Source organism: Trachurus trachurus, assembly GCF_905171665.1.
Source record: "Trachurus trachurus genome assembly, chromosome: 6".
Taxonomy (NCBI): Eukaryota; Metazoa; Chordata; class Actinopteri; order Carangiformes; family Carangidae; genus Trachurus; species Trachurus trachurus.
This window is the reverse complement of record NC_139897.1, coordinates 31,384,724-31,408,599: the sequence shown is the minus strand read 5'-3', so window position 1 is coordinate 31,408,599 and position 23,876 is coordinate 31,384,724. Positions and strand designations below refer to the sequence as shown.

The 23,876-nt window shown below is 44.1% G+C and overlaps 2 protein-coding genes across 2 annotated transcripts in view; both read left to right on the top strand.

The window, feature by feature from the left end:
• Positions 1-23,876, top strand: part of LOC310987534 (NACHT, LRR and PYD domains-containing protein 3-like) — a 192,529-nt gene that overhangs the window by 82,194 nt on the left and 86,459 nt on the right. The window lies entirely within an intron of this gene.
• On the top strand, positions 906-23,239 carry LOC310987227 (protein NLRC3-like; the record flags this gene model as incomplete). The annotated part of the gene is made up of 11 exons (XM_083973417.1): positions 906-1,254; positions 2,059-2,160; positions 8,610-8,729; positions 8,808-9,001; positions 9,253-11,161; positions 17,058-17,231; positions 19,138-19,311; positions 19,902-20,075; positions 21,849-22,022; positions 22,377-22,492; positions 23,223-23,239. Exons 2-11 carry the CDS (start codon positions 2,078-2,080, stop codon positions 23,237-23,239), a joined length of 3,135 nt encoding a protein of 1,044 aa, XP_083829543.1. The 5' UTR covers positions 906-1,254; positions 2,059-2,077.

Below are 23,876 nucleotides of genomic sequence, written 5' to 3'. Positions count from 1 at the left end.
TCCCAGAGTCAGAGATGAACTCAGCACAATCAGCTTCTGTTCCCCACAGAAAAACACCTGTAAGATGTGTGTGTGTGTGTGTGTGTTTTGTACATTGAAAACACTTGAACCTCATTAAATGTGTAATGGAGCTGTTTTGCCTGCTCCTCTGACAGTGAATTGTGAAGTTTCTGCATATTGTAGAAAATATTTGCACAAAATCCAAAAAATGTACAGAACAACATCATAAACTATAGTTCAATACAAATGTTTAGCTCTTTTTTTCTATTTCATTTGCATTACAATGGTGAAGACTTTGTGAATGTGCACATTAACATCCATCTTTGAACATACAACAGGTTTATTTATTTCATGTAATTATTTCTCTGTGAACTCAGTTTGTGTGTGATTCTGTGTTTTCTTCATCGGTTTCTTCAGGTCTAATGAATCAGGACTCTGTGGTTCTTCTGGATGAAGAACTTCTGTCACACTGATTCTCAGCCTCCTGTGCTGCCATCTAGTGGTCGTCCTTTGGCTTCACAGTTTGGTCAAAAGACAAAACGACAATTCCCCCTTCCCCTTCAGGCTGCACTTGAAAATAAGAATTTTGTTCTTAATTTGCTTGCCTGGTTAAATAAACGTTAAAAAAAGACAATTAAAACAACATACTCTCAAATTTCTTCTTAAAATCCGCCCACTGATCTTTGACCCAAAGACTCTGTGTGAACCAGTTTAGTGAAGTATCCCGGGGCGACGCAGCATTAGTTTGTTTCCATCCTGCTTCAATCTGACTGTGCACTAAGCCACTTCACCCAGTGTCTGTACTGGACTTTTACTGAAGCTCTAATGGGTCTGAATGGGATCAGGTCCCTGCAGCAGGATCCCAGGCCTGATGGAGAGACTGGAACCAGAACTAAACTAACAGCAGGAGGCTGAGATGGTTTTGTTGTGTTGCAGAAAGATTAAACACTTCATGGACACACTTTTAGATGAAGTTTCATGTATTTCAAGTCTTTGAAGTTGTTTCATTTCAACATGGACAGAAACAGAATCAGTAACAGTGTGACCGACGACCCTCAGCCAATTTTGTCTTTAAATCTCTCAGCAGCTCTTCTACCACAGCTGGATAAAGTGACTTCCCCTCCCTCTGTCACCACGAACTTGTGTCATTTCCTGTAACTGCAGAGCAGAGTGAGGAAGGAAGTGAAAGTAAAGATGTTAAGTCGCCATTTTATAGTGAACGGAGCAGAAGGAGAGAAACTGAAGTCGAGACGAGTGAGTGTCAACACAACATTTATTATTACATATATTATTATTGTTGTTGTTGTTGTTGTTGTTGTGTCAGAGTGTGAGAGTCAGTTTGTCTGTGTGGACTGTGGAGGGAAGAAGAGTCAGACGTAGTCCGTACATACGTCAGCACATTGTCTCAGATTCACCTCCACACAACTTCTTCACACTCAGAACAAACATCAAAGGTCAAAGGTCACGGTGACTGGATGAACATGGATTTAATGTCAAAGTCATAGATATATACAAGTAGATGCCGCATTCAGGCTTGTCAAGAACAAATTTCAGTGAATGTACGCATGTGGGTGTGTGTCTGAGTATGTAAATGTATGTAACATAATTATAAAATATCATTCTATGTTGTATCATAAATTTATGTCTGACATTGATAATAAACCAAAGGTCTTGAAAATCGGTTGAATATTCAGTGAGTTATGGTGATTTAAATGGTTGATAGACCTCTGCCTCTGTTGACTAATGCAGTAAGTAGACACGGCTTCCCCCTGCCCAAGATGGCGGCCGCATTGACATATCGTTCCAATGGACAGCAGCATCAGAGGCTTCTATGTGTTTATATCTATGGTCAAAGTACTATGAGTGGTGGAGGTCAACAACTGGATCAGACAAGGACGTGATTATAGTTTGTCCTCGGTGCATTTGGGTGTGTCTTGATTCTGTGTGTGTGTGTGTGTGTGTGTGTGTGTGTGTGTGTGTGTGTGTGTGTGTGTGTGTGTGTGTGTGTGTGTGTGTGTGTGTGTGTGTGTGTGTGTGTGTTACTGGTTTCCCTCTCAGACTGACTGAAGTCCTGAAGATGAGTGTTAATGTGGAGGAACAGGAGGACAGATCAAAGTCTCTGGAGAGTGACCGGTCCAAACATGAACCTCCAGACTCACAGTAAGAGACCTGATAAAAACCTGAAGTGTGTGTGACGTCACAGAAGAGGAAATGTGTGTGTGTGTCCACTGATCAATGTGATGTGAATAAAAACATGTTTGTGTTTGCAGAGGTCAGAACCACAGACTGAGAGCAGAGTCTCCAGGATCCATCTGTCTGTCCATGAGGAGTGACCGGTCCATGGGAGATCTTCCAAACTTCAGTCTTGGACCTGGACCTCCAGAGTCACAGTAAGAGACCAGATTCAGACCAGTGTGCAGGTTTGGAGGGTTACTTTAAAACTGTAATCCAGTATAATTACAAACTACATTTGCAAAATAATGTAATCAGTAACTTACTCTAAGTATCACACAATTAAAGTTATGTACTGGATTACTTTTAGTTACTATTGGATTACTTCAATACCAAATATGCAAATTAAGAATACCAGCACACATCAATCCATATCGATAAGATCACTCAAAACAGGAAGTCAAACTCACCGAGCAGCCGGTAAATTTCAAAATAAAACACGATGGACAAACTCCCGTGACAATCAACCATGAGTCACCGGTCAGTCAGAGTCCTGAAGCTGACAGGACGTCACGAAGGAAATAAAAAATAATAGTGGAGGAGGACAACTGCAACATTTTAAAAATGTAATCCTGACAAGAAGTAATCCTCATTTTAACAAATATTCCAGCAATCTGATGACATATTTTTTCTACTGTAACAGATTACTGTTTCCTTTTTTTTTCTCTTACGCTATGACATGTAATCCATTACTCCCCAAGCCTGCCTGTGTTGTGTGTCCTCTGTACGTGTGTGTGTCAGTGTCAGTGTGTGATCCTGTGTAGAGCTGATGTGAGACAGATGTTAAGCAGCTGTTAATGACTGACTGACTCTACACTGTTGTCTATGATGCTGCTGTGTTGCTTCCATCCTTCACTACAGTGTGTGGTGCTGGACCAAAGGGGCAGTTGTGGGTCTGAGAAGTGAAGCTCACTTCCGCATTCAAAAAACTGCAATCCCCTCGGCTTCCTCTGGGGGCTGGTGTCAGAAAGCAGCATTCTCCATAGACCCCCATGTTAAAATCGCCGACTTTACGTCCTCAATAAACATGATCAAAGCCTGGTGTCAGCACCTTTTTTGGTCTCAATCGATAGTTTCTACCCCCGCACACACTCTGAGGGGGGTGACTTTTTTTTAACTCTACCGTTTTACTGTTATTAGGTTAAAATTCTCGCCAATTAGGGTGCGGAAACGTTGAGTGACAGGTCCGAGCAGCTCCATGGACAGCTGCTTCGAGGCCAGTGGGCGGGTTCTCGGCCGGTAAATCCAACACGGCGCTGTTCAGGCCGCCATATTTGAGTCACAAAAACGACTCCCCAAAACCAATGGTGACGTCACTGATGCTACATCCATATTTTTTACAGTCTATGTGCTGGACGCTGACGTCACTGGAGACTTCCCACAATGCATCTGTGATCAGAGAACTGATTAGTGAACAATGTGATGTGAATAAAAACATGTTTGTTTTTGCAGAGGTCAGAACCACAGACTGAGAGCAGAGTCTCCAGGATCCATCTGTCTGTCCATGAGGAGTAACTGGTCCATGGGACGTCCTCCAAACCTCGGTCCTGAACCTGGACCTGGACCCACCTGCTGGTCCATGAGGAGTGACTGGTCCATGGGAAATCCTCCAAACCTCGGTCCTGAACCTGGACCATCAGACCCAAAGTAAGAGACCTGTTACCAAGCTGTGAACTGATTGAACTGTTGCAGTTGAGGTCACTTCCTGTAGAGACAGAACTTCTTATCAGCTGATGAACCTGCCAGTGATGTCCAGGGGTCTCATTTATAAAACTGTGCGTGGGATCGTTACTAAAAGTGTACGTACGCCCAAAAGCCAGGTTTTGCGTGCGGCAGTAAATATTCAGACTTATAAAACCCTGCGTACGCACACTTGCAGGCAAACTTCCCTTTATAAATCACAGAGTTCCTACAAGTGTGCGCAGCTGAATCCGCTTCACGTTCCGCCCTGTACACGCCCTGTTTTAACCGTAGATGGTCAATGCAAACCACCACATGAATGCGATCTGCATGTCAATGAGCCTGACGTGCTCTTGTTCTGTCGGTGTTGTGAATCAGCTGCAGGTGTGAAAGTGGCGACGTGACGTGTTGCTGCAGCTGTTAACGGCGTCAGCGGCTCAGAGCGCACGCGGTGTTGTTTTGGTGCGCTGCCCTCTCACATGCTGGACCCGGTTCGGCACAAAGTTACAACAATGACAACAGTTTTAATCTGAAACGAGTTATTAACCATTCATCATGGTCTCCCTCTCCCTCCTTTCTCCTCCAGCGGTGCCGTGGTGCAGAATTACGCACGGGGCTCAACTCATTACTGTATTATTTACAGTAATTAGACTGATCGATAAAACTTTGAATAATTAGCGGAATCAGTTACATTCTGAGGAATGATCAAACATGACACTTCTCTTGATAACAAGAAAACAGAATGTAACAATTATGGGAACGATTACTGGATTTTTTCTCCAGGGTTTGAGATTTAATTGACTCTCGATCATATGTTCACACAGTATCATAGGAACATGTAGTTATTTACACCATGTATTTATCCCATGCAGCCGCGCCGTCCTCTCCTCCTCCTGCGCTCTGAGTGGACAATATGACGGAGAGATGGTGGTGATTAAATATAGAGAAAGAATTTTGATTTAGAATTTTAAGTTAGATTCTAAGAAGATGTTTCTGAAACATCAGTCCGATGCAAAATAAGGGCGCTGTTGAATTAAATCACCGTGGCAACATGGATCTAACGCATACGGGTTGAAACTAAATGTGTGACGGCCGATAATAAAAACATAAGCGTTCTTCTCAATCATCATTTCCTGAGTCTAACTTCAGTTCACCACCACACCGTCTGTGTCGCCAATTCCCCTTTTCCTCCAAACCATGCGTACGCGGGAGCGTGCCTATGTTCCCTCAGCCCTATGTTCCCTCAGCCCTATGTTCCCTCTGGACTCTCTCTACCTATCTGGACTCTGTCTATCTGGCCTGTCTAGCCTCTACCTGGTCTTTTTACTAAACTTAACCAACTCCTTTCTTCATTGCCTAAACCCAACCAATGGTGGGACCAGAGGGCTGTGGGAATAGGGCCTAATTTTCAGTGACAACAAAAGTTAGAAATGAGGGAACATAGGGCTGTGGGAACATAGGGATGACCCCGCGTACGCATGGCTCAGAGTTTGCTTAGAGCTGCGCACATTCTCCCGTCAAGTCTGTTTTTTATAGATCACAACCTTGGCGTGAAAAGTCACGTACGCCACTTTCAGCCCCGTTTTGTGCGTACGCAACGGTTATAAATGAGACCCCAGATGTCTCTGGTTAAAGGTCTGTGTTGGACAGAGAGGAAATGGTTTTATAGTGAGCAGCTGTTGGAGGGAATCACTGAACCTCCTTGTAAATGTAACTCTACGTCTCTGTGCTGCTGTGTTTCTAAGAAAAGCTTCTTCAGGAGGAATCAGTGGAATCCAGAAAAAGACAGACGGTGTGGAGGAAGAGCAGGACAGAGCAAATATTTAGTCTTGACCAAATATCAGAAACCTGCTGTGATAAACCCTGAGAGCTAGGACTGTCTCTCCTGAACTTCATTATTCAGTTGTTTGTTCTAAACTGTAAACTTTATTGCTGTCATGTCAGTGACAATGGTAGATATGGATCAGCTGCAGCCATCGATCAACACTCTGAAACTTTTATTCAGGAAGTGATGAAATCAAATATTATCAGTTCACGTGAAATCCAATTCCCCCCTTAGCCCTACCACTTCATTTTGCGCGTTCACGTGAAGTGGTAGGCGTGTCCCAATTCTGGTTCAGACGAGGGTTAGGGGGAAGTGGTAGGGCTATCTGGCCCTTCAAACTGAGATTTTTCAGAGGCACACAAACCGAGGAGTATGACAAGTTTCCCAGAATGCATCTCGTGGCAACCGGCAGCTGTTTTATTTCTCACTGTAGCACTGTTATAACACCACTTAGCTTACTTAAGTTTTAATATTTTTTCATGCGAGAAAGTATACAAATGAAGGCTGTTTAGAATTTTGCTCCGATGTTTTTCGGAGAAGTGAAACTCCCAGAGCTCACAGAGGCAGCAGCCCGTCTGGAGAGCTTGTCAGCCGGCCAACCTCCGTCGTCATCCCAGGAGAAAAGACGATCACTAATTAACTTACCCGCAGGTTTTTAAAGGCCGGGTAGCATTCTTTTTAGGTCTCATTGATGAAATGTAAAAATTGTGGCAGTCGCATTAGTTTGTTTGAATTAATGCTTATGTGAAAGCCAGCAGAGACTACTGATGATGTAATTGTTGAAGTGGTGTGCCAATTCGTAGAGGTTGGCCCAATTCCGATTCTATTTTTCATCCCTAGCCCTACCCCTACCCCTAGCCCTTACCCTTGCCCTTGAAACGGAGCTACAAGGAGTAGGGTTGAAAGTCAGCCCCTACGAATTGGGACACCACTTCAACAATCACATGCGTCATCGGTCGTCTCTGCTGGCTTTCACATAAGCAGACGTGACGAGCTTTTGCCACAAATCCTCTATTCAGAACCACGTTAACATAATAAAATAAAATAAAATTTAATGAAGAATGATCGGTTCATTGTAAAACATTTATTTATTGATGTAAATGTGGTGATTTCTGTATAGGCTGTATAAGATCCCCCAGGCAGTGCTGCTTCTGTGTCCAAAACACATGAAGCTTCACTTTTAATTCAAACAAATTAATGCGACAATTGTTACATTTCATCAATGAGACGAGCATTTATCTCCTAAAAAGAATGTAACTACGCGGCGGTAAACCTTTAAAACCCTGCGGGTAAGTTAATTAGCGGTCGTCTTTTCTACCGGGACGAGGTCGGGAGGTTGGCTGGCTGACGAGCTCTCCGGACGGGGTGGTGTCTCCGTGACGAGCCGCTGATCTGCTCCACAGGTGGAGGCTCCACCGTGGAGCTTCACTTCTCCGAAAAACATCGGAGCAAACGTCTAAACAGCCTCATGTGGATAAACCGACCGCACACTGGGGATCTAAACAGCTACTTTCTCGCATGAAAAAATATTAAAACTTAACAAAATGACATAATAACAGCGCTACAGTGAGAAATAAATCAGCTGCCGGTTGCCGCAAGATGCATTCTGGGAAACTTGCCATAGCCCTAGGACTCCTAACTCAGTAAGACCTATTCACAAAGAATCGGAAATGGCTGCAGCCAGGCAAATGTATGGAGGACTGCGAATTGCTGCTGAGGGGGGTGCTGGAGCACCTGCCCCTTTGCCCTTTGATGCCAAAAGTGCCTTTTTGTCGTTTTTTTTTTTTTTTTTTTTTTCGTCATCTACAACATTTTAGCTATAAAACGGGAGTAGTGACGGTGACGGATTGTCCAATATAGGCGTCACAACGGTCGGACCGAGGTAACTGTGACCGCTGCGATGCAGTCATGCTGATGTCAGCCAAAAATATTTTTTTAAAGTTGGTGAGTGCGCTAGACACATATCAGTTAATAGCTCACGTGATAGGGCAGCTCCTTCAGTAAACTAAACTTGTTGTCAGTCTGCGTTCGAATCCTGCTATAGGCCACAAATGTGGGTAATGCATTTTCTTTTCTCATCATTATTATGATCACCATATAATATTAGGGCTGTCAACAAATGTGAAAATTAATATTCAAATGTGGGAAGAAAAAAAAAACCAGCGGCTGCTTTGCGAGTGGACGCACTGACCCTCATAGAGTTGCATTTGCACAGCGTCACTCACTGCTGAAAGTGAAAGTGAGACGCGACAAAAACTGTAGCAGAAAGATGCAGATGGCAGAGAGAAAGACAGAAAGTTCAGAGCCCAACTTGGCAGCAGAGAGAGTGGTTTGGACTCGAAGCAATCTAAAAAGCCCCGTCGCACCTGACTGCAAAAAAAAAGTGGAGCGGAGTGGGCGGCGGCGAGGAGGAGGGAGGGGAGGGGGCGGGGGTGCGCCGCCGGCACTCAACAACCAATCACCGTGTTGAGCGCCTCGAATTCGTGCACGAGAATTGACGTAATCCATAGCAACGGGGCGTCACCAGGGCGTCACTCTTAGTTTGCTCTGATTTGATTTATCCTTAGTAAGAGTAGGTCTCAGCGGCTTTGTGAATAGCTTTTAAGAAAAAACTCCTACGTAAAATTTAGTGCGAGTTAGGAGCACTCCTAGCGGTAAGATAAAATGCTTTGTGAATACGGCCCCTGATCATCACTAAATGTCTGAAGTGTAGAGATCTCAAAAACAAATGTTCATACTGACATTTAAGGTGGACTGATTGATTTCCAAACATATTGGGTAACATCCGAACTTACCACTATCAAAAATTCTGTGATCAGAGAACTGATCAGTGATCAATGTGATGCGAATAAAAACATGTTTGTGTTTGCAGAGGTCAGAACCACAGACTGAGAGCAGAGTCTCCAGGATCCATTTGTCTGTCCATGAAGAGTAACCAGTCCATGGGATATCCTCTAAACTTCAAGTCTGGACCTGGACCTTCAGAGTCATGGTAAGAGACAGTTTCTACTGTAAACTGAGCACAGATGTGGAGCTGTGACATGTTGTTGATCCAGAAATGTCTTGACAGGAGGAAGAGGAGTGGTGTCTCTGTGGACCAGCAGCTGTCCTGCTGTGGTCTCTGTCAGGACGTCCTGAAGGATCCAGTCTCCACCAGCTGTGGACACTGGTTCTGCAGACAGTGCTTCACCTCAGACTGGGACCAGTCTGGTTCTTCAGGACCCCCCTCCTGTCCCCAGTGTGGAAAAAGACCCAGAACCAGAGGTGAGCTGCAGACAGCCAATCAGAGCAGCTGTGGACAAAGTGAGACTGAACATCTGTCTGCTGATGTGGTCATTTGTGAAACCAGGACCTGTTGTTTTCTCCAGAGTCATTGTTCCATCACACAGCACTGACATTTAAGATGATGATTCAAACCTTCTCTTTGTTGTCTGTAGTTTTTCTAGTTGATGAAATAATCTGATCAGATTGTCAGACTCTCTGTCTTCAGTCTGACTCTGTCTCTTCTCTCTCAGCAGATCGTGGTCTGCAGGAGGTTTTAGATCAACATAAGATCAGTCTGAGGAGCAGATGTGAACGAGTGACTGAAGGAACTGAGGGAACAGGAAGTGGAACAGGAAGTGTAACCCTCCTCAACAGGATCTACACTGAGCTCTTCATCACAGAGGGACAGAGTGAAGAGGTTAATACCCAACATGAGGTGAGACAGCTGGAGACAACGTCCAAGAAGAAGACCCTCCATGACACTCCAATCAAGTGCAACGACATCTTTAAAGACTTACCTGTCCAACAGAGAGAGGACGTCTCTACGGTCTCACCTGTCCAACAGAGAGAGGACGTCTCTACGGTCTCACCTGTCCAACAGAGAGAGGACGTCTCTACAGTCTCACCTGTCCAACAGAGACCCATCAGAGTGGTTCTGACCAACGGCGTCGCTGGCGTTGGAAAAACCTTCTCGGTGCAGAAGTTCACTCTGGACTGGGCCGAGGGCTTGGAGAACCAAGATGTCAGTCTGCTGGTTCTGCTTTCGTTCAGGGAGCTGAACCTGATCAGAGATCAGCGGTTGAGTCTTCTCAGGCTGCTCCATGTTTTCCATCCAACATTACAGAAGGTCACAGCAGAGCAGCTGGCTGTCTGTAAACTTCTCTTCATCTTTGACGGCCTGGATGAAAGCCGACTGTCACTGGACTTCAACAACAGGGGGGTTGTGTCTGATGTCACACAGACGTCATCAGTCAACGTGCTGCTGACAAACCTCATCCAGGGAAATCTGCTTCCCTCGGCTCTGGTCTGGATCACCTCCAGACCTGCAGCAGCCAATCAGATCCCTCCTACATGTGTTGACAGGGTAACAGAGGTCCGAGGCTTCACTGACGCCCAGATGGAGGAGTACTTCAGGAGGAGGTCCAGTGATGAAGATCTGTCCAGAAGAATCATCTCACACATCCAGACGTCCAGGACCCTCCACATCATGTGTCAAGTCCCAGTCTTCTGCTGGATCAGTGCTACAGTTCTGGAGCACATGTTGACCACAGACCAGAGAGGAGAACTGCCCAAGACCACGACTGACCTGTTCTCACACTTCCTGCTGGTCCAGACAAAGAGGAAGAAGAACAAGTACGGTGAAGGACATGAGACGAGTCCACAGGAGCTGACGGAGGCCGACAGGGAAGTTCTTCTGAAGCTGGGGAGGCTGGCGTTTGAACAGCTGGAGAAAGGAAACATCATGTTCTACCAAGAAGACCTGGAGCAGTGTGGTCTGGATGTCACAGAGGCCTTGGTGAACTCAGGACTCTGTACTGAGATCTTCAAAAGAGAGAGTGTGATCTTCCAGAAAACAGTCTACTGCTTTGTTCATCTGAGTGTTCAGGAGTTTCTGGCTGCAGTCTACATGTTCCACTGTTTCACCAACAGGAACACACAGGTCCTCAAGAAGTTCCTTGGTAAACAACATGTTGATTCAACCCTGGATGACTTCCTGAAGAGAGTATTGGAGAAATCCTTCAGAAGTAGAAATGGTCACCTGGACCTGTTTGTTCGCTTCCTTCATGGCCTCTCTCTGGAGTCCAACCAGAGGCTGTTAGGAGGTCTGCTGGGTCAGACAGACAACAGTCCAGAAACCATCCAGAGAACCATCAACAACCTGAAGGAAAAGAAGACAAAGATCTCTCCTGACAGAAGCATCAACATCTTCCACTGTCTGACGGAGATGAAGGACCAGTCCGTTCATCAGCAGATCCAACAGTTCCTCAAGTCAAAGAACAGATCAAAGGAGAAACTCTCTGAGATCCAGTGTTCAGCTCTGGCCTACATGCTGCAGATGTCAGAGCAGGTTCTGGACGAGTTCGACCTGAGCAAGTACAACACAATACAGGAGGGACGACTGAGACTGATCCCAGCTGTGAGGAACTGCAGGAAGGCTCGGTGAGTCCAGAAATGATCAATATAATTATTGATTAGCAGTTTAGATCAGTGGTTATCAACGTGGGTCTTTGAGAGATTTGAAGGGGGTTCCCGATTTGTTCTTGAAATCACAACCACTTTTTTCTAGAAGTGTTTTTTTTTTCTAATTTCACCACTTTTTCTAGATTTTTTCTTTTACTTTTTTTGGATACATTTTACCACTTTTTTCTAGAAACTTTGTACTTTTTTTTTAAACATTTTTTACGAGAAATTTTACCACTTTTTTTGAGAAAATGTTTCCTTTTTTTTCAGAATTTTTACCACTTCGTCCTAGAAATGTTTAAATGTTTTGGGAGACATTTGACCACTTTTTTCCAGAAATTTCTCTATAATATTTCCAAAAATTCACGCCATTGGCCCTAATTTAAATGTATAAAAAAAGTGATGTTCTTCAGTCTCAGAACAAATATTTGTGTATTTCTGCTGTTTACTTCTAAATTTGGTCCAATGGGGGTCCGTGGTCTAATTTGTGTCAATTTAGGGGTCCTTAATGTACAAAAGGTTGAGAACCACTGGTTTAGATCAATACTTAGATAAACACTTGAAGAGAACCACAGCCAGATGTTATTTTATAAATGTTGTCATGTTATACAGTGCCCTGCTGTTGAAGGTCGGTCAATCAATCAATCAATCAATCAATCAATCAATCAATCAATCAATCAATCAATCAATCAATCAATCAATCAATCAATCAATCAATCAATCAATCAATCAATCAAATGTCTTTATTCATTCCCGAAGGGAAATTAATTGGAGTCCCCATGTTTTTCCTTTATTGGTATTTGTATTGGTTGGTATTGGTATATGTATTGATCCCACAGTGGAGGAAGCTGCAGTAGTGGACAGTAACAAGAGAAGAGCAGAACTTGTTGTTATAGTTCAACAGGTCAGATGTGAAACAGACATGAAGCCACTTGAGTTGAACTTTAGTGTTTTCTCTGCACTAGTTTCATCAATAACAGTGAAGAGGTGAAGCAGCAGAACATCAGTGACCTGGTAGATCAGCATCAATGATCCTCATTGATCAGCTGTAGTGTAGCTCCGCGTCCACCTGACACATTTGATTCTGACACATTTGATATTTTCTCTCTTCACAGACTTGGTGATTGTAAACTCTCAGAGAGTCTCTGTGAAGTCGTGGCCTCAGCTCTGAAGTCCAACCCCTCCCACCTGAAAGAACTGGACCTGAGTAAAACCAACATGAGTAGAAACAACCTGAGTGATTCATCAGTGAAGGTTCTGTGTGCTGGACTGGAGAGTCCAAACTGTAGACTGGAGACTCTGAGGTGAGTTCACTGACTGGACCTGTTGGACTTTTGTCTTTTGGCTATTTCACTGATTAGGCTACCTATCACTAATCACAATGCAAATCCAATTAATTGTCATACTTTTTCAACATGTCAGATGAATTGACCAATGATGTTAACTGACATACCATATTGTCTTTTCACTTTAATAAGAAAGAAAAGAAAGAAATTGCAATAATAAGGTGACTTGACTTGGACTTGACTTGACAGAACGTGTCTGTTTGTTTATTATACGGATCCCCATTAGCTGCGGCAAAGCCACAGCTATTCTTCCTGGGGTCCAAGTGTCCACGTGTGGCCTGACTTGACTTGCTAAAAAAAAGTGACAGGGTAAGACTTGAGACTTACCTGAGACTTGCACATGTGTGACTTGGTCTCTTGATAGTGATGGGATTGGCAGTTCTTTTGACTGTACTGAATCAATAGAATCGGTTCCTTAAAATTAGTCGTTCACCGAGTCACCCCCCCCCCCCCCCCCCCCAGCGTCAGACGTTACAGCCCCCCCCCACACACACTCTCTGTAAACAAGGGTCGGTGCAAAAAAAAAAAAAGAAAGGGGACGTGCGTAGTACAGTGGAGTCCTCTGTGCACAGTACATTCACTTAACATGATGCTACACAGCTCTGTGCATGCAGTACACCAGGCAGTGAGTGACACAGCGCCACATTCAGCACAGTACGTGAACCTGAATCACGTCTGCAGCAGCAGTTCTCTGGTGCAGCGAATCATGAGTGAGTGAGTGAGTAACAGCTTCCCCAGCGGCAGTTCTCTGTGTCTGCAGTAGGTTCGTGAGCAGTGTTGGGTATAGTTACTTTGGAAAGTAGTTAGTTAGGTTACGTTACCATCAATTAAAAGTAATCAGTTACGTTACAGCGTTACCTATGAATAAAAGTAACGCGTTAGAGTACTCATGCATTACTGAAAATGAGGAACAATGTATTTTCACTGCCTAAGAAAAGTCCCGTCTCAAAATAATACACTAGTTCAATGGTACAATAGAAAGAAAAAAAATAGATAGGTGGGGCTTCGGTGTTTCTCAGTGGGGGAGAGCAGAGACCTTTCTACTGCAGATATTATACTTAAAGTGGAACTATGCAAGTCGGGCAGAAATAGCTCACTCCTTAGTTGGTTTCTTGTTTTCTTTCCCTCTCAGGAGCTCCCCCACAGTTCCGGGGGGCAAATGTCACTGAAAACCACCTCCTCCACCTCCTTACACGTGCTTTTGTTTACAACAAAGCTGCTGAAGGTACCAGATGTGCTCAGGTTGGCTCGTGGTCAGAGTGCGGTGTTTGCTAAGCCCTACTAATTGGGCTAGTGCAGTGTTGCTAACTTGGCGACTTTCTGGCTAAATCTGGCAACTTTCCAAACCCTCTTGGCGACGTTTTTTGTCAAAAGCGACTAGCAACAAATGTAGCGACTTTTTCCAGTGATATTACAAACGTTTCTGGACCTGAAATCACGTTATCACAGCTGGTAGTGGTAGTCAGCCTACACAGTAGTGTCACGGAGCTGGTGGGGGGTGCATTGGCCTAGACCCCATTCTCCTCATAATAACAGGTCACTCAACCATCACAGTGTCTCCGAGCCACAATAATTGCAGCCGGAATCCTGCATAGTTCTACTTTAATGTTCGAAAAATCTGAACTATCCCTTTAAATGCACAAAATGTACAGCAAGCATAACCCACTGACCTTGGCTCTGCATCTCATTTCTTTACTGTGGGTCACTGGTTGGTGCTGATGTTGTTGTTCTACTAATACTTATTTTACTCTGTTACACACACACACACACACACACACACACACACACACACACACACACACACACACACACACACACACACACACACACACACACACACACACACACACACACACACATGGATCATTGTGTCCTGTCAGAGAAGATGAGCTGAAGCTCAGATGTTCATCACATCATCAGATGCATCAACTGTGTTTTTACTGCAGCTTTCATCTGATTTGATTCTGACACATTTGATATTTTCTCTCTTCACAGACTTGTTGGTTGTAAACTCTCAGAGAGTCTCTGTGAAGTCGTGGCCTCAGCTCTGAAGTCCAACCCCTCCCACCTGACACAACTGGACCTGAGTGAAACCACCGACCTGAGTGATTCATCAGTGAAGGTTGTGTGTGCTGGACTGGAGAGTCCAAACTGTCGACTGGAGACTCTGAGGTGAGTTCACTGACTGGACCTGTTGGACTTTTGTCTGTGTTCAGTTCAAATGTGTGAAGTTCAGTTTGAAGCAGCGACTGATTGTGACTCCATGTTACTGCAGCTGGTAGAAGGTGAAGGGTCAGAGGTCACTCAGAGGTCAGTGTGGTGGTGGTGATGATGATGATGATGATGATGATGATGATGATGATGATGATGATGATGATGATGATGATGATGATGATGATGATGATGATGATGATGATGATGATGATGAGCATGAAGCTGCTAACAGCTGGATCAGCCACACACCTGCCTTTGGGCGCCTGGACTGAGAAGAGAAGAATATTAAAGGGATAGTCCAGCATTTTTTGACGTGGGGCTGTACGAGGTGCAAATGGCCACTAAGTTTACTCTCTGCAGTAGAAAGGTCTCTGCCCCCCCCACTGAGAAACACCGGCGCATCATGCTGCACCGAGACACAGGCAGTAAACGGCTGTGAATGAGGAACAATTAATCAGTGTATTTTCGCTGCATACGAGAAGTCCTGTCTCAAAATAATACACCAGTTCAATGGTACGATAGAAAGAAAACATTTACAATGCATCAGTTGGTCGGAACAAAGTTAGTTTATCTGGAACTAACCAACTCACCCAGTATTCTTCCACACGGGCCGGCTCCAAAACGTGCTGTATCACTCCGCCTCTTCCACACACCACTGATCCCAACAGCTGATAGGCGGGGCTTCGGTGTTTCTCAGTGGGGGAGAGCAGAGACCTTTCTACTGCAGATAATATACTTAATGGGCATTTGTAGCTCAGACAACCCCTCTTCAAAAAAGCTGAACTATCCCTTTAAAATGCACAAAATGTACAGCAAGCATAACCCACTGACCTTTGTTCTGGCATCTCGCTTCTTTACTGTGGGTCACTGGTTGGTGCTGATGTTGTTGTTGTCTTTTATTAGGGTACTAAACACAGACACACCTACACACACACACACACACACACACACACACACACACACATGGATCATTGTGTCCTGTCAGAGAAGATGAGCTGAAGCTCAGATGTTCATCACATCATCAGATGCATCAACTGTGTTTTTACTGCAGCTTTCATCTGATTTGATTCTGACACATTTGATATTTTCTCTCTTCACAGACTTGTTGGTTGTAAACTCTCAGAGAGTCACTGTGAAGTCGTGGCCTCAGCTCTGAAGTCCAACTCCTCCCACCTGACAGAACTGGACCTGAGTGAAACCACCGACCTGAGTGATTCATCAGTGAAGGTTGTGTGTGCTGGACTGGAGAGTCCAAACTGTCGACTGGAGACTCTGAGGTGAGTTCACTGACTGGACCTGTTGGACTTTTGTCTGTGTTCAGTTCAAATGTGTGAAGTTCAGTTTGAAGCAGCGACTGATTGTGACTCCATGTTACTGCAGCTGGTAGAAGGTGAAGGGTCAGAGGTCACTCAGAGGTCAGTGTGGTGATGATGATGATGAGCATGAAGCTGCTAACAGCTGGATCAGCCACACACCTGCCTTTGGGCGCCTGGACTGAGAAGAGAAGAATATTAAAGGGATAGTCCAGCATTTTTTGACGTGGGGCTGTACGAGGTGCAAATGGCCACTAAGTTTACTCTCTGCAGTAGAAAGGTCTCTGCCTCCCCCACTGAGAAACACTGGCGCATCATGCTGCACCGAGACACAGGCAGTAAACGGCTGTGAATGAGGAACAATTAATCAGCGTATTTTCGCTGCCTACGAGAAGTCCCGTCTCAAAACAATACACCAGTTCAATGGTATGATAGGAAGAAAACATTTACAATGCATCAGTTGGTCGGAACAAAGTTAGTTTATCTGGAACTAACCAACTCACCCAGTATTCTTCCACACGGGCAGGCTCCAAAACGTGCTGTATCACTCCGCCTCTTCCACACACCGCTGATCCCAACAGCTGATAGGCGGGGCTTCTGTGTTTCTCAGTGGGGGAGAGCAGAGATATTTCTACTGCAGATATTATACTTAATGGGCATTTGTAGCTCAGACAACCCCTCTTCAAAAAAGCTGAACTATCCCTTTAAATGCACAAAATGTATAGCAAGCATAACCCACTGACCTTGGTTCTGGCATCTCACTTCTTTACTGTGGGTCACTGGTTGGTGCTGTTGTTGTTGTTGTCTTTAGGGTACTAATACTTATTTTACTCTGATACACACACACACACACACACACACACACATGGATCATTGTGTCCTGTCAGAGAAGATGAGCTGAAGCTCAGATGTTCATCACATCATCAGATGCATCAACTGTGTTTTTACTGCAGCTTTCATCTGGTTTGATTCTGACACATTTGATATTTTCTCTCTTCACAGACTTGTTGGTTGTAAACTCTCAGAGAGTCTCTGTGAAGTCGTGGCCTCAGCTCTGAAGTCCAACCCCTCCCACCTGACACAACTGGACCTGAGTAGAAACAACCTGAGTGATTCATCAGTGAAGGTTGTGTGTGCTGGACTGGAGAGTCCAAACTGTCGACTGGAGACTCTGAGGTGAGTTCACTGACTGGACCTGTTGGACTTTTGTCTGTGTTCAATTCAAATGTGTGAAGTTCAGTTTGAAGCAGCGACTGATTGTGACTCCATGTTACTGCAGCTGGTAGAAGGTGAAGGGTCAGAGGTCACTCAGAGGTCAGTGTGGTGGTGGTGATGATGATGATGATGATGATGATGATGATGATGATGATGATGATGATGATGATGATGATGATGATGATGATGATGATGATGATGATGGTGATGATGATGATGATGATGATGATGATGATGATGATGATGATGATGATGATGATGATGATGATGAGCATGAAGCTGCTAACAGCTGGATCAGCCACACACCTGCCTTTGGGCGCCTGGACTGAGGAGAGAAGAATATTAAAGGGATAGTCCAGCATTTTTTGACGTGGGGCTGTACGAGGTACAAATGGCCACTAAGTTTACTCTCTGCAGTAGAAAGGTCTCTGCCTCCCCCACTGAGAAACACCGGCGCATCATGCTGCACCGAGACACAGGCAGTAAACGGCTGTGAATGAGGAACAATTAATCAGTGTATTTTCGCTGCATACGAGAAGTCCTGTCTCAAAATAATACACCATCAATGGTACGATAGAAAGAAAACATTTACAATGCATCAGTTGGTCGGAACAAAGTTAGTTTATCTGGAACTAACCAACTCACCCAGTATTCTTCCACACGGGCCGGCTCCAAAACGTGCTGTATCACTCCGCCTCTTCCACACACCGCTGATCCCAACAGCTGATAGGCGGGGCTTCGGTGTTTCTCAGTGGGGGAGAGCAGAGACCTTTCTACTGCAGATAATATACTTAATGGGCATTTGTAGCTCAGACAACCCCTCTTCAAAAAAGCTGAACTATCCCTTTAAAATGCACAAAATGTACAGCAAGCATAACCCACTGACCTTTGTTCTGGCATCTCGCTTCTTTACTGTGGGTCACTGGTTGGTGCTGATGTTGTTGTTGTCTTTTATTAGGGTACTAAACACAGACACACCTACACACACACACACACACACACATGGATCATTGTTTCCTGTCAAACTCAGTCAGAGAAGATGAGCTGAAGCTCAGATGTTCATCACATCATCAGATGCATCAACTGTGTTTTTACTGCAGCTTTCATCTGATTTGATTCTGACACATTTGATATTTTCTCTCTTCACAGACTTGTTGGTTGTAAACTCTCAGAGAGTCTCTGTGAAGTCGTGGCCTCAGCTCTGAAGTCCAACTCCTCCCACCTGACACAACTGGACCTGAGTAAAACCACCGACCTGAGTGGTTCATCAGTGAAGGTTGTGTGTGCTGGACTGGAGAGTCCAAACTGTCGACTGGAGACTCTGAGGTGAGTTCACTGACTGGACCTGTTGGACTTTTGTCTGTGTTCAGTTCAAATGTGTGAAGTTCAGTTTGAAGCAGCGACTGATTGTGACTCCATGTTACAGATTTGATGTAGATCTGAGTTTTCCCTCTTTGCTTGGTTCAGGGTCAAAGGTCAAAGCAGCTTCCCAGTGTGAGAGGTCAGGTTAAAGTCCTGTAGCTCAGAGAACAGTGTTGGTTTGATGATCCCACTGTGGAGACACTGAGGCTCATGAACATCAACACTGGGCTCCACAGGAAGGAAGCTTCAGCTCATGGTCACATGACATTAAAGGAGTTGACTTCCTGTCCACAGTGTCTGTGAAGCAGCCTCTGGTCACATGACTCCACTGTCAGTGAGGGGTCAGAGGTCAGCTTCACACAGTGGACACTTTCTCCTGAGCCACTGTGACTGTGTCCACAGCCTCTGGACCTGAAGCTTCTTCAGCTCTGAACAGATGATGAGACACTGAACGCTGTCAACAAGGAGCTTTGTCCTCAACTCACTGCTTTTATTCTTTATTCAGATTGGAGAGCTGCAGTTTGTCAGAGATCAGCTGTTCTTCTCTGGTCTCAGCTCTGAAGTCCAACCCCTCCCACCTGAGAGAACTGGACCTGAGCGACAACTACCTTTATGATTCAGGAGTGAAGCATCTGAGTGGTTTTCTGGAGAGTCCAGACTGTAGACTGGAGACTCTGAGGTCAGTTCACTGACTGTTACTGTTGTAGATCTTAGATCTTTGATCCACAACTGAACCTGATTGATCTTCACTCAGAACTTGAATCATTGACTTTGATGTCATGAATGAAGGACGTTTGAAATAGTTGTTGTCTCATGTTTCCACTTGTTCTTCTCTCACACTGACAATGACTCTTCACTTTCAGCTCATTTCACTCAGTCTGATCAATAATCAATGATCTGATCACTGCAGGTGTGTGTGTGTGTGTGTGTGTGTGTGTGTGTGTGTGTGTGTGTGTGTGTGTGTGTGTGTGTGTGTGTGTGTGTGTGTGTCTTTGATCCAGTTCAGTCCTGAATCAGAGAGTTGTAGTCAGTGTTTAGTCCAACAGGTATTGATCAGATATTGATTGTATATTGACAGACTGATCTGAGGTCAGCAGCAGCTGATGAATCTGTGCTGACATGTGGATGATGTGTGTAGAAGGCCACATGATGATGATCCACAACAACACAAGGACAAAGTCCCTCTACTCAGTTACACACTGATCATTGATCAGGACACATCTGATCAATCATCAATCATTTCATCTTCTTCTTTTATTCTTTATTCAGATTGAAGGACTGCAGGTTGTCAGAGATCAGCTGTTCTTCTCTGGTCTCAGCTCTGAAGTCCAACCCCTCCCACCTGAGACACCTGGACCTGAGTGGAAACAAGCTGCAGGATTCAGGAGTGAAGGGTCTGAGTGGTTTTCTGGAGAGTCCAGACTGTAGACTGGAGACTCTGAGGTCAGACTCTGTTTTATTTCTGTGCTCAGATGAATGTGATGTGAAAGTTGTGTTGATACTGAGCTGCAGACATGAGGCTGATATTCTACTGATCCACACTGAGGCTGTAGGACAGGGTAGGCAGGCGCTCACAGACCAAGACCAGGGCTGTGGGGGGTCGGCACCTCAGACAGCTCATCACACAACAACCTCACAACAAACAGATTTATACACAATGGTTCACACAGATCCAAGTCTTAAACATGTGCAACACCTTTTCCCCACAATCCATGCCGTCCTGACATCAGCTGTTATTAACACACAACTCAGATCAATAACAGGATCACATGTTGGAGCACCGCTCACATCACACAACAAACCTTTAATACAATCCACACTCAAACCTGAGCAACAAGGATGTTAACTGTACACAACAAGCTGTTATTACAAGGTTTACAACAGATAAGACACACAACCTGGGCTGTGTGTATGTGTGTGTGTGTGTGTGTGTGTGTGTGTGTGTGTGTGTGTGTGTGTGTGTGTGTGTGTGTGTGTGTGTGTGTGTGTGTGTGTGTGTGTGTGTGTGTGTGTGTGTGTGTGTGTGTGTGTGTAAAAGTGTCTAAGTGTCAGAGAGAGAGTAGGTTAAAACTTGCTAACTGTTAGCCACCGTAGCTCAGGCGTTGGTCTCCCGTCAGATAAAAGCTGCTGTTGTTCTTCAGATGAAGCTCATTAAGGTGTTCACCTCTCCAGTGGAGCATCACTGCAGTTGAATTAGCTGCTAAACTGCTGGAGGCTAAAAAGCCAGGGGACACGTCTGTGTATTGACCATTCACCAAGGCAACGTGAACAGAAGTGCAGCTCAGACATGGTGCAGTTAAGTTAAGAGGCAGCGTAGCGTTGTGCCTCTTCACCTCCATGTGAACTCTCTGTGGGAACTTACTGCACATGTGCAAACAGCCACATACACACCGTACTGACAGAAGAGGCAGAGCAGCTCTGGGCCTTTGCTCTGTAATACTACACATGGCTGAGTGGTTTGTGCAGCTGCTGCCTGGACAGAAGCTAGCTCTGTTTACTGGCTTTTATTAGACCATGAAAATCACCACATTCTGACACATTGAACTTGTAGTAAAGTTATCTGAAAGTCCAAAAGAATCCAACTTTAGATGAAGTGAATAAATCAAAGCCCTGACTGCACCTCACTGGTTTTTAGTCCAGTCTCTGTTTCTCTTCATGTTTCACCTCCACTACAGAAACACATGTGATGTATCAGACAATAACTGATCTATAATCAATAGCTGCTGGCTCCACCTCTTTCCTGAGGCTCTGGGATGTTTATAGTGAAACATTCAAAGACAACATCCCATAATAAGCAGGTGTGTTTCAGGTTTTTCTGTCTCTGAGCTTCATTCAACATGTGTTTCTACACGTTAGTTGTCATGGTAACAGAGTTCAGCCTCACATGTGTGTTGTCTTGAGCATGGTCAGTAAATCTCTGATCAATGTGGCTGCACAACATGAGTTTGTCTGGATGGAGCCACAGGTGGAGCTGACAGGTGAAGAGGCGGAGTCACTGCGTCTGTGTTGAAGCAGCAGCAGCTTCTCATGAATATTAATGAGCTGTTTTCTCTCTATGTGACTGTTTAACCTGCTTCCTGTTGCTTCAGCTGTTGGACTTTGATTTTCTAAACTTGTTCTTTCTGAAGCTTCTTCAGCTCTGAACAGATGATGAGACACTGAACGCTGTCAACAAGGAGCTTTGTCCTCAACTCACTGCTTTTATTCTTTATTCAGATTGTGGAGATGCAGTTTGTCAGAGATCAGCTGTTCTTCTCTGGTCTCAGCTCTGAAGTCCAACCCCTCCCACCTGAGACACCTGGACCTGAACTCCAACAAACTTCATGATTCAGGAGTGAAGCATCTGAGTGGTTTTCTGGAGAGTCCAGACTGTAGACTGGAGACTCTGAGGTCAGTTCACTGACTGTTACTGTTGTAGATCTTAGATCTTTGATCCACAACTGAACCTGATTGATCTTCACTCAGAACTTGAATCATTGACTTTGATGTCATGAATGAAGGACGTTTGAAATAGTTGTTGTCTCATGTTTCCACTTGTTCTTCTCTCACACTGACAATGACTCTTCACTTTCAGCTCATTTCACTCAGTCTGATCAATAATCAATGATCTGATCACTGCAGGTGTGTGTGTGTGTGTGTGTGTGTGTGTGTGTGTGTGTGTGTGTGTGTGTGTGTGTGTGTGTGTGTGTGTGTGTGTGTGTGTGTGTGTGATCTTCATTTCATCTTCTTTTATTCTTTATTCAGATTGCGGAACTGCAGGTTGTCAGAGATCAGCTGTTCTTCTCTGGTCTCAGCTCTGAAGTCCAACCCCTCCCACCTGAGAGAACTGGAGCTGAAAGGACCCAGCTACCTGACCAACAGCAACAAGCTGAGCTCTTCAGCTCTGCAGCAGCTTCATGATCTTGTGAAGAGTCCAGACTTTCGACTGGAGACTCTGCAGTGAGTCTGATCTGTAGCTGTTTCCACAGCTGATGAGACTGTGGGAGTGAAATAAAGTGTAAAGTGCAGCAGGTGAACCTGTCAGGATGTGACATCATCACGTATGACATCATCTATGACATCACAGACTCAGAAAACGCTGGTGTTATAAATACAAGAAGTATTCATTGTGATACGTTGTAAGAAGTACTTTCACTCTGATACTGTATCTACAGGAAGTATTTTATTGTTTTACTGTAAATACATGAAGTTTTTTCACTGTGTTACTGTAAGTACAGGGAGTACTTCTACTTTCCTACTGTAACCGAATAAAGTATTTCTACTGCAGTGAATCATATGAAGCATTTTTATTCAGGGTTCCTACTGAAGTATGGAAAAGTATTGAATTAGATTTGATACATTTCCAGGTCTGGAAAAGTATAGAAAATGGAAACTATTGTATGGAAAAATATTTATGTTTCCAAGAATGTTTCCACTGCTCTATTTTCTATAACTTAAAATTTAGAATATCTGAAAAAGAAATGGATCGATCTTGTTTTTCAAAGTGTTTGACAGCAGCTTAACACTAGAACCGCCGTGAGGTCATTTTGACCTCTCGCACTTCTTAAAATGCACGTAAATCTGTTTGCGTAAAATCCCTATGTCTCCCAGTCGATGACTTTTCCTAAAAGTGTGTTCTACATCATCTTATGCGTTTTCATGATTCTAGTATAAAAGAGAACGAAGAAAATTGTGATTTTACCTAGAACCTCCAAGAGGTCATTTTGACCTCCATTCATTCTAATGCAAAAATGGTAAATGGGCTGCATTTATATAGCCATATACATTATATAACCAGCCAGACACACAGTTCAAAACACTTTATAGTAATGCTTCACATTCATATACACAAACTTACTTTACAAAAAATAACAATAGTCGTTGCTAGGCAACCAATATAGCCGACTCTTTATTTTTCTATTTTTCGAACAGTGTGTGTATATAAAAATGTATAAAATTGATTTTCCAATCATTGCTAAATCATTGCTAAATAATGTCCATTTAGTCACTCAGTTTGTCAGTTAGTTAGTTAGATAGTTAGTTATTTAGTTAGTTAGTCATTTTGACCTCATCCCACAACACAACACGAGTTCAGATATTAGAAAGTTGTCAAACAGTTAAACACAGTGTCAAACAGATAAAAAATGAACATCACTCATAAACATTGAACATAACAATGACAGTCCCTTGCTCTCATGAGAAATGGACATGAATTCAGAAATTTGTAACAATTTTGAAAAATGTTATATACACTGTTCGAAAAAT